Source organism: Nycticebus coucang, chromosome 10 (genome assembly GCF_027406575.1).
Source record: "Nycticebus coucang isolate mNycCou1 chromosome 10, mNycCou1.pri, whole genome shotgun sequence".
Lineage (NCBI taxonomy): Eukaryota > Metazoa > Chordata > Mammalia > Primates > Lorisidae > Nycticebus > Nycticebus coucang.
In genome coordinates, this window is record NC_069789.1 from 87,755,840 (window position 1) to 87,769,834 (window position 13,995).

General features: G+C 35.4%; 1 protein-coding gene across 6 annotated transcripts in view; it reads right to left on the reverse strand.

The window, feature by feature from the left end:
* The window catches only part of RABGAP1L (RAB GTPase activating protein 1 like), a 754,150-nt gene that overhangs the window by 653,555 nt on the left and 86,600 nt on the right, over positions 1 to 13,995 (reverse strand). For all 6 annotated transcript variants that reach the window (XM_053605154.1, XM_053605152.1, XM_053605153.1 and 3 more), the window contains 2 exons: positions 12,040 to 12,197; positions 10,615 to 10,725 (listed from right to left, as the gene is read on the reverse strand). In XM_053605154.1, coding sequence (XP_053461129.1) covers positions 10,615 to 10,725; positions 12,040 to 12,197 — 269 coding nt within the window. The remainder of the gene's footprint in view (positions 1 to 10,614; positions 10,726 to 12,039; positions 12,198 to 13,995) is intronic.

The following is a 13,995-nucleotide window of genomic DNA, read 5'->3' on the forward strand; positions in this document are numbered from 1 at the left end:
CTTAATGAATATTACAAGAAACTTTATTCTCAGAAATATGAAAATCTGAAGGAACTAGACCGATACTTGGAAGCGCGCCACCTTCCAAGACTTAACCAGAATCAAGTGGAAATGTTGAATAGACCCATATCAAGTTCAGAAATAGCATCAACTATACAAAACCTCCCTAAAAAGAAAAGCCCGGGACCAGATGGTTTCACGTCAGAATTCTACCAAACCTTTAAAGAGGAATTAGTACCTATATTACTCAACCTGTTCCAAAATGTAGAAAAAGAAGGAAGACTACCCAACACGTTCTATGAAGCAAACATCACCCTGATCCCCAAACCAGGAAAAGACCCAACAAGAAAAGAAAATTATAGACCAATATCACTAATGAATATAGATGCAAAAATATTCAACAAGATCCTAACAAACAGAATCCAGCAACACATCAAACAAATTACACATCATGACCAAGTTGGTTTTATCCCAGGGTCTCAAGGCTGGTTCAATATACGTAAATCTATAAATGTAATTCAGCACATAAACAAATTAAAAAACAAAGACCATATGATTCTCTCAATTGATGCAGAAAAAGCTTTTGATAATATCCAGCATCCCTTCATGATCAGAACACTCAAGAAAATTGGTCTAGAAGGGACTTTTCTTAAACTGATAGAGGCTATCTACAGCAAACCCACAGCCAATATCATATTGAATGGAGTTAAATTGGAATCATTTCCACTCAGATCAGGAACCAGACAAGGCTGCCCATTGTCTCCATTGCTTTTCAACATTGTAATGGAAGTTTTAGCCACCGCAATTAGGGAAGAAAAGGCGATCAAGGGTATCCATATAGGGTCAGAAGAGATCAAACTCTCGCTCTTCGCAGATGATATGATTGTGTATCTGGAAAACACTAAGGACTCTACTACAAAACTCCTAGAAGTGATCAAGGAATACAGCAGCATCTCAGGTTACAAAATCAACATTCATAAATCGGTAGCCTTTATATACACCAACAACAGTCAAATTGAAAAAGCAGTTAAGGACTCTATCCCATTCACAGTAGTACCAAAGAAGATGAAATATTTGGGAATTTACCTAACAAAAGACGTGAAAGATCTCTATAAAGAGAACTATGAAACTCTAAGAAAAGAAATAGCTGAAAATGTTAACAAATGGAAAAACATACCATGCTCATGGCTGGGAAGAATCAACATTATCAAAATGTCCATACTACCCAAAGCAATATATAATTTCAACGCACTCCCTTTTAAAGCTCCACTGTCATATTTTAAAGATCTTGAAAAAACATTACTTCGTTTTATATGGAATCAGAAAAAACCTCGAATAGCCAAGACATTACTCAGAAATAAAAACAAAACAGGAGGAATCACACTACCAGACCTCAGACTTTACTACAAATCGATAGTGATCAAAACAGCATGGTATTGGCACAAAAACAGAGAAGTAGATATCTGGAACAGAATAGAGAACCAAGAGATGAATCCAGCTACTTACCGCTATTTGATTTTTGACAAGCCAATTAAAAACATTCCGTGGGGAAAAGATTCCCTATTTAACAAATGGTGCTGGGTGAACTGGCTGGCAACCTGCAGAAGACTGAAATTGGACCCACACCTTTCACCATTAACTAAGATAGACTCTCATTGGATTAAAGATTTAAACTTAAAACATGAAACTATAAAAATACTAGAGGAGAATGCAGGGAAAACCCTTGAAGAAATTGGTCTGGGTGAGTATTTCATGAGGAGAACCCCCCCGGGCAATTGAAGCAGCTTCAAAAATACACTACTGGGACTTGATCAAACTAAAAAGCTTCTGCACAGCTAAGAACACAGTAAGCAGAGCAAGCAGACAGCCCTCAGAATGGGAGAAGATATTTGCAGGGTATATCTCTGACAAAGGTTTAATAACCAGAATCCACAGAGAACTCAAACGCATCAGCAAGAAAAAAACAAGGGATCCCATTGCAGGCTGGGCAAGGGATTTGAAGAGAAACTTCTCTGAAGAAGACAGGCGCAAGGCCTTCAGACATATGAAAAAATGCTCATCATCTTTAATCATCAGAGAAATGCAAATCAAAACTACTTTGAGATATCATCTAACTCCAATGAGACTAGCCTATATCACAAAATCTCAAGACCAGAGATGTTGGCGTGGATGCGGAGAAAAGGGAACACTTCTGCACTGCTGGTGGGAATGCAAATTAATACATTCCTTTTGGAAAGATATATGGAGAACACTCAGAGATCTAAAAATAGATCTGCCATTCAATCCTGTAATTCCTCTGCTGGGCATATACCCAGAAGACCAAAAATCACAACATAACAAAGATATTTGTACCAGAATGTTTATTGCAGCCCAATTCGTAATAGCTAAGTCATGGAAAAAGCCCAAGTGCCCATCGATCCACGAATGGATTAATAAATTGTGGTATATGTATACCATGGAATACTATGCAGCCTTAAAGAAAGATGGAGACTTTACCTCTTTCATGTTTACATGGATGGAGCTGGAACATATTCTTCTTAGTAAAGTATCCCAAGAATGGAAGAAAAAGTACCCAATGTACACAGCCCTACTATGAAACTAATTTGGGACTCTCACATGAAAGCTATAACCCAGCTACAACTTAACAATAGGGGGAAGTGGGAAGGGAGGGTGGGTAGAGGGAGGGGGATCGGTGGGATCACACCTGTGGTGCATCTTACAGGGGTATTTGCGAAACTTGGTAAATGTAGAATGTAAATGTTTTGGCACAGTAACTGAGATAACGCCAGAAAGGCTATGTTAACCACTGTGATAAAAATGTGTCAAATGGTTTATGAAGCGAGTGTATGATGCCCCATGATCATATCAATGTATACAGTTATGATTTAATAAAAAAAATAAAAAATAAAAGTAAAACAGACAAAAAAAAAAAGAAACAAATCAGCCCAAAAAAAATAAACAATTCAAATATAATACTACCACCCATCAAATTTAGTGATATCAAGTCATACTATATTTATTTTATGAGAAGAGCCCCCCAAAATGATTGTTTTTCCACAATCCTTAACCAGAAAATCTTTTCCTCAAAAAAATGTCATAGCAAATGTGTCTGACAATCACTAGTTCTGTGGGGTATAGTTCTTATCACTTAAATTTGTCATTATATGATCTTGAAGCGAGCTACCATGCACAATTTAAAAGCTGAAGCAAAATCTGTCATTAAAGGCACATCACTAAATCACTCTGTAGATGATCAACCTATATACATAGGTCTTCAACCTACTGCTCTGTATGGTCTGATAGGATCACCATCTTTTATTAATGATGTGTTGTATTTTTTCTAATGTATATATGATGATTTTATCCCCCAAATTAGGGTTAAATAAAAGTGACTCATGGAAATCCTTCCTTTCTAACAGTGTTGGCCCATGTTACTCAAAGCAAACTGAGTTATGTGCTTATAACAAACCTAATCATTATGTCTTGTTTGCTGTATTGTTTCATTCTGGTTAGCAAAGCAGGCAAGAGGGCAGACCCCTAGGAACACAATAATATGATAGATATAAAATCCTCAAGTCAGGGCAGCGCCTGTGGCTCAGTGTGCAAGGTGTTGGCCCCATATACCGAGGGTGGCGGGTTCGAACAAATTGCAGCAAAAAAATAGCCAGGCGTTGTGGCAGGCGCTGTAGTCCCAGCTTCAGTAGGCTGAAGCAAGAGAATCGCCGAAGCCCAGGAGTTGGAGGTTGCTGTGAGCTTTGATGCCATAGCACTCTACCAAGAGTGATAAAGGGAGGCTCTAAAAAACAAAAAAGAAAAACCTGAAGCCAAAAAATCTCTTTCCAATTACCCTTCCACAAGGCCTGAAATTACTATCATTAGAACCTCTTCTTGTTAGGGAATTATACAGAGGACAATTTTATAAATGTATAGGGTATTATTGATCCTGAATCATTTTATTATGAAACTAGAAGAAATATTTCACAAAAACCAACTAATCAGATAACTAAGATGGCAAAGACTAAAAAATTTCCCCTTCCCTTTCTCCTTTTTTTGATATCAGCATAGCAATCTATTGAAAGCATCCAAGTGGGTACAAGGTAATAGTGCCAGTAGCAGTGTGTCTTAAACATGAGGAAAGGCTTTTCCATATCAAGTAAAAGTAGTGTGCAAGAAAATCTATGACAATATTTCTACATGTGGTGATATCAAAACCCATGGGAACGTCAGCTGGTCAATGACAGAAATGATCGCCATTTCTGTTTTGGGAACACAGGAAGATCTTGACCTGAATAGATGTGCACACACTTTAACATTTCATCTGAATCCCCTCAATAAGTAGGCTCAGGTCTCACACAGTGCAGAGTATAATCATCTTGCTTTCTCCTCTCAGTTGTTAATGTTGGCTTTCTCTTCTACAAATCAATCAGCTTTTCTCCCAGAACATAGTGGGTGTGAAATTCCTGAGCAATCACTTGAATGCCTCAACATCTGTATGTTCTCATTTTTTGTTTGTTTGTTTTTTGAGACAGAGCCTCAAGCTGTCACCCTGGGTAGAATGCTGTGGCATCACAGCTCATAGCAACCTCCAACTCCTGGGCTTAAGCAGTTCTCTTGTCTCAGCCTCCCAAGTAGCTGGGACTACAGATGCCCTCCACAACGCCCAGCTGTATGTTCTCATTTTCAATTCTACTGAAAAGACACCAAAAGAATACCAGTTCATTTGTCTTCTAACTGGCTTGATTAATTTTACCCTGGTATATAATGAATATTTACCTGGGTTTTTAAGAAAGTCTTTAAGAGAATACACTCAGGAATTAGATCAGCTTGGTTTAAATACTAGCTCTACCAGTTTCTGGCCAGTGACCGAAGTTACTTAACCTAAGTAAACCTGTTTCACCATTTGCAAAAATGACTAATAATAACAGTACCTTCCTCATATGTTGGCAAAACAATTAAATTGTCCAGCAGCCATTAAACAGTGTTTATTAAATGTTGGCTATTATTTTTATTGTTTTCTCTCTTATGTTCTGTTCTTAAATAAAGCATAACTAACAAGTAACATCCAATATGGGTAACTGAGAAAAGAAAAAGAATTTAGAAGTTGGTAAGATATGAGAGCAGTTTTTACATAGTATTCTCTATAAAAACACAGGATTTTGGCTTGGCACCTGTAGCACAATGGTTAAGACACCAGTCACATACAACAAGGGTGGTGGGTTCAATCCTGTCCCGGGGCCAGCTAAAAAACAATGACAACTGCAACAAAAGATAGTGTTGTGGCAGTGCCTGTAGTCCCAGCTACTTGGGAGGCTAAGGTAAGAGAATCACTTAAGCCCAAGAGTTGGAGGTTGCTGTGAGCTGTGAGGTTACGGCACTCTACCAAGGGTGACATAGTGAGATTCTGCCGCAAAAAAAAAAAAAAACACAGGATTTTTTTCAGGTGCATGTTCAGTTATTCATTCCATATTACAACAAATTTAGCCAAAGTTTTAACTTTATAAAATCGTATATAATTTTTATTCATTTAGCCAAGTTTTTAAAAGAATCACTATTAAGTAAAAGCACATGTTCTATTAACATGGATGGATTTGGTTCAAAATTAACTGTATGACCTCGGGAAAGTTTTGCAACCTCTGTGCCTTGGTTTCCTTAACTGTAAAATGAAGATAATAGTATCCACACCTCATAAATAGCACCTAGACCAGTGGCCAGCATAGAGAAGGTGCTAAGTAAGGATTAAATTGCTAAGTATAAAGCTCTGTGTCCCACATGGTGCACTAGATGCTAAAGATTCTTGGGTAAACAAAGTAGTACTTGCCTTAAAGGTATTAAGACAGACAACTGCAACATAGTTTGTCAAGTATCTGCATATGAGGACCTCTGAACCACTGGATGCACAGAGAAATGGCTTTTATGACAAAAATTAATATTTTTGAAAAACAGTATATGATAATAGCATTGTAGGTGGGTAATGAGTATATAAGAGTTCAATATATTATTCTTTCTACTTTTGTAAATGTTGGAAATGTTACATTATCAAAGGGTTTTTTTAATGATAAATTTTATTTTCTTCTTCAAAATATAAAAATTATGTAATTTGAAATATTTTCTTTCTGGGGCGGCGCCTGTGGCTCAAGGAGTAGGGTGCCGGCCCCATATACCAGAGGTGGCAGGTTCAAACACAGCCCTGTCCAAAAACTGCAAAAAAAAAAAAAAAGAAAAGAAATATTTTCTTTCACACCAATGTCTTTATACAACAAAGTAACTTTGTCAGCAGCAGTATTAAGGATTCAGAAGTATAAAGCATTCTTTTGATACCACTGCCACCTACTGGACTACCTTAACTTCCACCATTTACAGTTGGTGATTTAAACACATTAAATACCACACTTAACCCAATAAAAGGCAAAGCTTTATTTTTTTCCAAAATAGAAAAATCTGAGAATTTACAAAATCCCTCATATCACAGGTAATTCTTCTATTCTGAACATATTATTGGGGAAAGATTCATTATCCTGAGGAAATCTTAGTTAAGTCTCATGTTTATAGGATTCACCTGACAGAATGAGTGAAAAGGAAGCAAAGATATTTAACACAGATTCAGTAATTATTATTGGATACATAAACCCATAACTGTAAGTTTTAGATATGAGCATCAGCAAAATAGTTATATTGAAATAAAATCAATATAATTTAGCCATTCCGCAATGAATACAATATCAAAATAGGTTGTACACAATAAATATCTACAACTTCTGTCGATTAAAAAGTCAATTTAGGCTTGGCGCCTGTAGCTCAGGGGTAAGGGTGCCAGCTATATACACTGGAATTGGTGGGTTCGAACCCAGCCCAGACCTCCCAAACAATGACAACTATGACCAAAAAATAGCTGGGCGTTGTGGCGGGTGCCTGTAGTCCCAGCTGCATGGGAGGCTGAGGCAAAAGAATCGCTTAAGCCCAAGAGTTTGAGGTTTCTGTGAGCTGTGACACCAAAGCACTCTACCAAGGGTGACATAGTTAGACTCTATCTCAAAAAAAAAAAAAAGAAAATCAATCTAAAAAAGAAATAAAAGCAAAATTATAAGTGATTATGCATTCTAATTAATTTTAAGAACAATTATCCCAATGTATACAAAAGTGTACTTGTGTCGTTAAAATTTCTAATGATAGCAACATATGCTGATTCAAACGGCAGTTTCCTATGTTAACCTGGATGGAGTTGGAATACAGTGTTCTTAGTTAAGTATCACAAAAATGGAGAACCAAGAATCCAATGTACTCAATTATAATATGAAGCCAGTAGACTACCTATTATACACCCCCATAAAAGAAAAACTCAAATCAATTCAAGGTGCGGGGCAGGGAATGGGGGCACGGGTGTGCTCCCACTTAATAGGCACAATGTCAGAGTATATGGCACACCTCTTCAGGACAGGACACAATTACAAGAGGGACTTTACCTAACAAATGCAAACGTTATAATCTAATTCTTTGTACCCTCAATTAAAAAAAAAAAAAGGCTGCTTCCTTAAAACAACTTAGGCAGAAGCTGAGGATCACAAGCTCTGGAAAAATGCCTCAAAATTACTCAGAGAGTAGCTTAAGTGATGATGAAGACAATACTGAAGATTATTAAAGTGTAAATAAAATTGCTTTGTAATACAAGAGGAAGCAAAAGTAACATTTCTAAGATATTATTTTGTATAATATACTTAAAATGAATGTGTAAATGTTTAACCAAGCTGGCAACTGAAATATTTATAATTAGGTATTTCACCTATATTTGTCAAGGTTTCTATATTCAAGTTAATCAAGCTTGAATCTTTCTGTTGAGAAAAGGAAGGACATATTCAGGCATTGTTTGGGTATAATATACCATTGAATCATAAAACTCCAAGATTTTTAAATAACATTTATTATTAATTATATGTATATTTACTATGAATAGTTATAAAGACATGGGGTTTGAAGGAGCTCCTGCTGGCTAACTCTGGGGCAATCTGAACACCAAAATAATTATGTACTATAATGAGTTAAAGTGCTGGGGGGGAAAAGAAATTCAGGAGTCCATACCAACGATAAGTATATAAATAAATGGAAGAGAAGGGAAAGCTCTGGTTTATATCAGAATGCCATGGACCAATTGGTAAATGTAGAGAAAATGAAGGAGTTGGGAAATTATCAATTTTGCAATTACCATAGTAAAGACTGGAACAGGTAAGAACCAAGAATGAATGTTAAATCAAGGAGGAAATTTTGATATATTTTCCCGATCTTATAATGTCTCCTCACAGACTGATTACTAGTTGCAAGGCAGGATAAAAATTATGCAGTGAAGAAACCAGATATCTTTACTAAGTAATCAAAAGTAACATCACCAGCAAGAAACCAATGGTTATCAAGCTACCTTCAGATGTCATACCTGATGAAGGATACATCAACTACACAGCAAAGAACAATATCAATCTAATCATAAGGAAATATTAAAAACCCAAGTTAGCAATGTATACAAAAATTCTCAGTACTAATTTTATTTTTCTAAACTCTTCTACAAGTCTGCAATTACTTCCAAATAAAATGTCTTACACTTGCAGCAATCTTGAAGAATAGCTTTTTCTTTCTCTTAGTTATCACCAATTTCTCCCAGTCCTCAAAGTTAAGTAAATAGGCGTTTATATTTCCAGTTCTGGCCACTACAAACAATGCTGTTCATTAATAAATGTCCTTAAAAAAGATGTCCTTAGATAATGCTGAAGCTCAGAAAACTGTACCCCAAAATGAAGATCTCAGAAGCAAAAAGTTTTTTTCTTTCTGCTGTCCTCCCACTTTCCCCTGAGGCTAGCCATAGAAATTAAAATCCCTCTTCCCTAAGGCAGGCCATAAACGCCAGAACCCCCTTTCCCAAAAGCCAGATATAAAACTTAAAATTATTTTGTGTAAAAGCAGGCCATACAGAAATTATCTGACCTGTCTTGTTTAACTGTAGATCCTAAGACACCCTCCTTTTCATTCCAGGGAGGGTCCTGTCCTATACCCAGAAAGCAGCAATGAATACTCAAAAGAGGCCAAAAAGAACCTAGACAGACAGGCTTTGCTGCATTTCTCCACTCAGTCTATTAACATTAGGTCGTTCCCTTTTTGTCCAATCATATTTCTACATAGCTGTCCATACTTTGTTGAACATAAAAATGGACAATTTGACATGTTTCTTTGGGTCTTTATTCCAAAGGCTCCCAAGAATACACATTAAAATTGTATGCCTGAAGCCGGGCGCAGTGGCTCACACCTGTAATCCTAGCCTTCTGGGGGGCAGAGGTGGGTGGATTGCCTGAGCTCACAGGTTCGAGACCAGCCTGAGCCAGAGCGAGACCCCTGTCTCTAAAAACAGGCCATCGTGTGGCAGGCGCCTGTAGTTCCAGGTACTTGGGTAAGAGAACTTCTTAAGCCCAAGAGTTTGAGGTTGCTATGAGCTGTGATGTCACAGCACTCTACTGAGGGTGACAAAGTGAGGCTATGTCTCAAAAAAAAAAAAAATAGTATGTCTTTTCTACTATTAATCAATCTGCTTTATGTCAGTATTTTTCAGTGAACCTCTGGCAAAGAGGATGCCAAGGGCCTTGCTCTATAATAGTGATACTTTTAGCATAGACTCCCTAGGATAAGACTAATGTCCTAAATAGGTATTATTTTATTTTTATAGATGTTGCCAGACTGGTTTTCAAAAAGGGTGTACACACACTTCACACTTCCATTAACAATATAAAAATACCCTGTTCCCATAGCTCCACCATCACCAAATAGTTTTGCAATTTGATTAAGGTTACTTCGATTTGCATTTCCCTATTTGTGAATCAGAACACTTTTACACATTTGCTATCCACCTGACCTGCCTTCCTGTATTTGTCTATTCATTCTCTTGCCTGTTTTTCTCCTTTCTTTTCTGCCAATTGTTAAGAAATTTTTATATTACAAATCTTATCTGTCATCTATATTACAAATATTTTTCAGGTGGCGCCTGTGGCTTAATGGAGTAGGGCGCCGCCCCACATGCCTGAGGTGGTGGGTTCAAACCCAGCCCCAACCAAATATTTTTCCAAAATCATCATTTGTTATTGACTTTGTTTATGGTATCCTTTGTCCTACAAGTTCTTTTGTTGTTTTCTGAATAGCTTTTCTGTGAACTGACATACACATTACACATATATGTGTGTGCATTTATATATTTAAAAGATAGGTATCTATAAGCTTTTAAAATCCTAGCTAAGCAGAAAAATAATCAGAAGTGAATGGCAAGTTAAGGTATTTATACTACATGAAAACAAGGAACAGTAAGAAAAAGGGATATGACCAGGATGGAAGCAGTGATTACTGAAAAAATAAAGCCATTTCATATTTATCTCCCCTATTAATTGAGATTTTTTAATGCACCAGTTAGATCTACCTTGGAGAAAGAATTATTGTTTTCAACCTCATTTTTAATTAGAAAAACTGAAGTCTGGTGAAAAGCCACAGGGAATAATACATACAGCTGAGATTCAATAGTGTATCTCACACAATAACAACATTAATACATTACAGTAATACACTGATAGCATTTAGAAGCAAGCCACTTACCTTTCAATAGCTAATTCTTTGTTAGAAAGTTGCTGTACTGTAATCACAACTTTCTTCTCTATTCCTTGCTTTAATTTGAAATAAAATTTATCTCTATCCTTAGGCACAGGACTGAAATATTCAGAGAAAACAAGAATTACCAATACAATAATCCAATAAATGATAAAAAAAAAAAAACTATTCCAACATTAGAATAAAACAAAGCATTTAAGCAAAGCACTCTATTCTTGAAATGAAATGTATTAAACTCTACCTTGCCACAGGTAGTAAATTACATAATAGTTAGCAAAACAGAGTTGCTATTAATTTTTAAACTGGATTTACAAAAGCCTTATTTTTATCTTCTAACCAAGGCTAAAACCAAGATCTTAAAATTGACACGATATACAGCTGGGTGCAGTGGCTCATGCCTATAATCCCCGTGATGTAAGAGGATTGCTTTAGGCCAAGAATTCAAAACTTAGCCTGGGTGACAGAGAGAGACCCTGTCTCAAAAAAGAAAAGAGACCTCATCTCCAAAGAAAAATTTTCTTAAAAATCAGCCAGGCATGGAAGCCTATACCTATAATCCCAGCTATGTGGAAAGCTGAGGAAGGAGATCACTTGAGCCCAAAAGTTCAAGGCTGCAGTGAGCTATGATTGTACCATACTCTAGCCTGGACAGCAGAGTGAGGCCTCATTCTCTAAAAAGAATAAAATTAAAAAATTCTAGCCTAGGCCAGACTGACTATTCTTCTGAATTAATTCATTAAAATAATAAAAGTCAAAAATACAGGATATCTTATCTGACAAACAAAAATAACTTAAGCAACTTATTTGACCTGAGAATCAATTTTTCTATCTGTAAAATACAGATAAAATACTATCTAGCAATTATCATTAGAATTAAAAACACTGTTAATGCCCACAGATGATTATTAAATAGTATAGTACATAGTATAACTGTTTCCTATTAACTGCCTATTTTTAAAATAGAGAAAAATATTCTAAATGTACAAGAGAAGGTTAATATAATTAAATTTTAGTCAAATCATGTATTATTCATAACCATTAAAAATAATTTGAAGGACATTTTAATGAAAAAATTATATCATAAAAAGGAAAAAAAATTATATATATAATTGTGCAAAAGTTCCCCTAGAAATAAGCAAAGGGAATAAAAGAAATGTTAAAAGTGGTTGTGACTGATAAGTTTATAGCATTTCATTCTACTTTTATTATTTTACTAAATTTTCTACAAAAATAAAAGTATTTCTTAAATCATTAAGAAAATCATTTAAGTATCTAAAAAGGATAAGAACAGCAAAACATATTCATTCGCCAGCCAAATATTTCTCAGTTTAAATCTTTATGCCAATATTGTAAAGTTTCTGAATAATATATTTCAGGCACAATGCTAATTTTTATTCTTTCCAAATAACTCACCTAAAGTTTCCTTTTCCATCATCTTCTTTTACCTCCAAGGAAACACTGAAGGTAAACACATCACTGTCAGGGGTAGGAATAATGGAGTCTTTCACATCGGACACTTGTCTAGAAGAACGTTTGAATGCTGTACAGAAACTATATAAAATTCTGCTTACCTAAAAGAATAAAAATGGAAATACTATTAGGCAAATATTTCAACTGCATGATGATATCCTTCTCTCCTAATTCTTCAATCTATAACTTTCCATGATCACAGTTTTCTTTGACAGATAAAGCATATAGCTTGAGCAACTATCAGTTATTTACTTATTACATGACAAAATTTTCATCACTCATGCATTAAAGAGAGGTAGGTAAACAACTATACAGGGTAAATGTAGACCATCCTAACTCTATGTTATTACAGCCTAAAGACTCTCATCAATGTGAAGTCTAAGAAAAAAACATTACTAAAAGTATCCAACAAAAAGTAATTACACAGAATTTTTAACTTTGAAATTAATAACAGGGCATTACTTCATTTCCCAGAGACCTAAGTTAAAATATGAGGTATGTTTTTAAACTTACATAGATAAAATTCAAGAGTAAATACCACCCATATAAACACTAGAGATAAGAAAAGAACTACAGTTTAGGAGCTGAAACTAGGATCTAGGCATCCTTAGAATCAAGAAAGACAAGAAGACAAGGACCACCCAGGGGAGATAATAACTTAATGTCTTTAATTCAGAACCTTTCCCATTTTGAAAATATATCAAAGGTGTGGCTAGAAAATAATATGGTCATTGTGAGAAGGAATCAATGTCTTTACCATAAAAAATTTTCTTTGAAGACATTCTCAGATAATACTTAATGAAAAGGCAAGATTCCCTTCAAAGAAACTACCTTTCTAGATAGTTATGTTTGGCCATTATTTAGAGATAGCATGCACATCATTTGTCAAGGAAAAAAACTTTTTAATTATATGTATTTATGGGACATATAGCGATGTTTCTATACAACATACGGTGATCAGATCAAGGAATGAGCATGTCTACCATCTCAAACATGTATCATTTCTTTGTGTTCGTAATCTTCAATATCCTCTTTTCTAGCTATTTTAAATTCTAATACACAAATATGGTTTTCTATTCTATAGTGGTTTTCCTTTATCTACATATAATTTTGTATCCTTTAACAAATCTCTCCCTAAGAAAAATTTTATTCTATAGAGCAAAGAATATTTTATTACTATGGAAATAACCCCCCAGTACAAGCAGCCAGAATATCTCGTGTGCTGGATACAAAGTATTAGTTATTCCTCTCTAAGGAAACTTAGATGTTATTTATCATTATCAATAACAATTCTTCACATTTATATAGGTTTTGGTTTATAAACTTCATTTTTATATATTACTTCTTTTGATCCTCAAAAATAACTTTATCCAAGCAGGCCTAACAGGTATTTGCAATACCTTTTACAAATGAGAATTAAATGAGGTCCAAAGAATTTCCTAAAGTCATGCAGCTGTTTAGTGACAGAGCTAGGACTAGAATTCTGAGTTGAGGGTTTCTTAATGAGACTGCCTCCTAAAATTATTTTGACTAATTCTTTACTATCAATAGTTTCCTCTCAAAGAGTAAAGAATCAAGCACCATGAATTTATGTATATGTGTCTGTAAAAATATGTCCAGTGTGTTCCTAAAAAGGAATGGCAGCTTCACTAAAAAAGGATTCTTTAACTTAAAAAAAAAAAAAACTCTTTAAAATACTCTTTCAAATATTCTTGCTTTTCTTCTCTCAATTCTGGCATTTAAGATGGTAATAAACAGGCGCCTGTAGTCCCAGCTACTTGGGAGGCTGAGGCAAGAGAATCGCTTAGGCCCAGGAGTTGGAGGTTGCTGTGAGCTGTGTGAGGCCACGGCACTCTACCGAGGGCCATAAAGTGAGACTCTGTCTCTACAAAAAAAAAA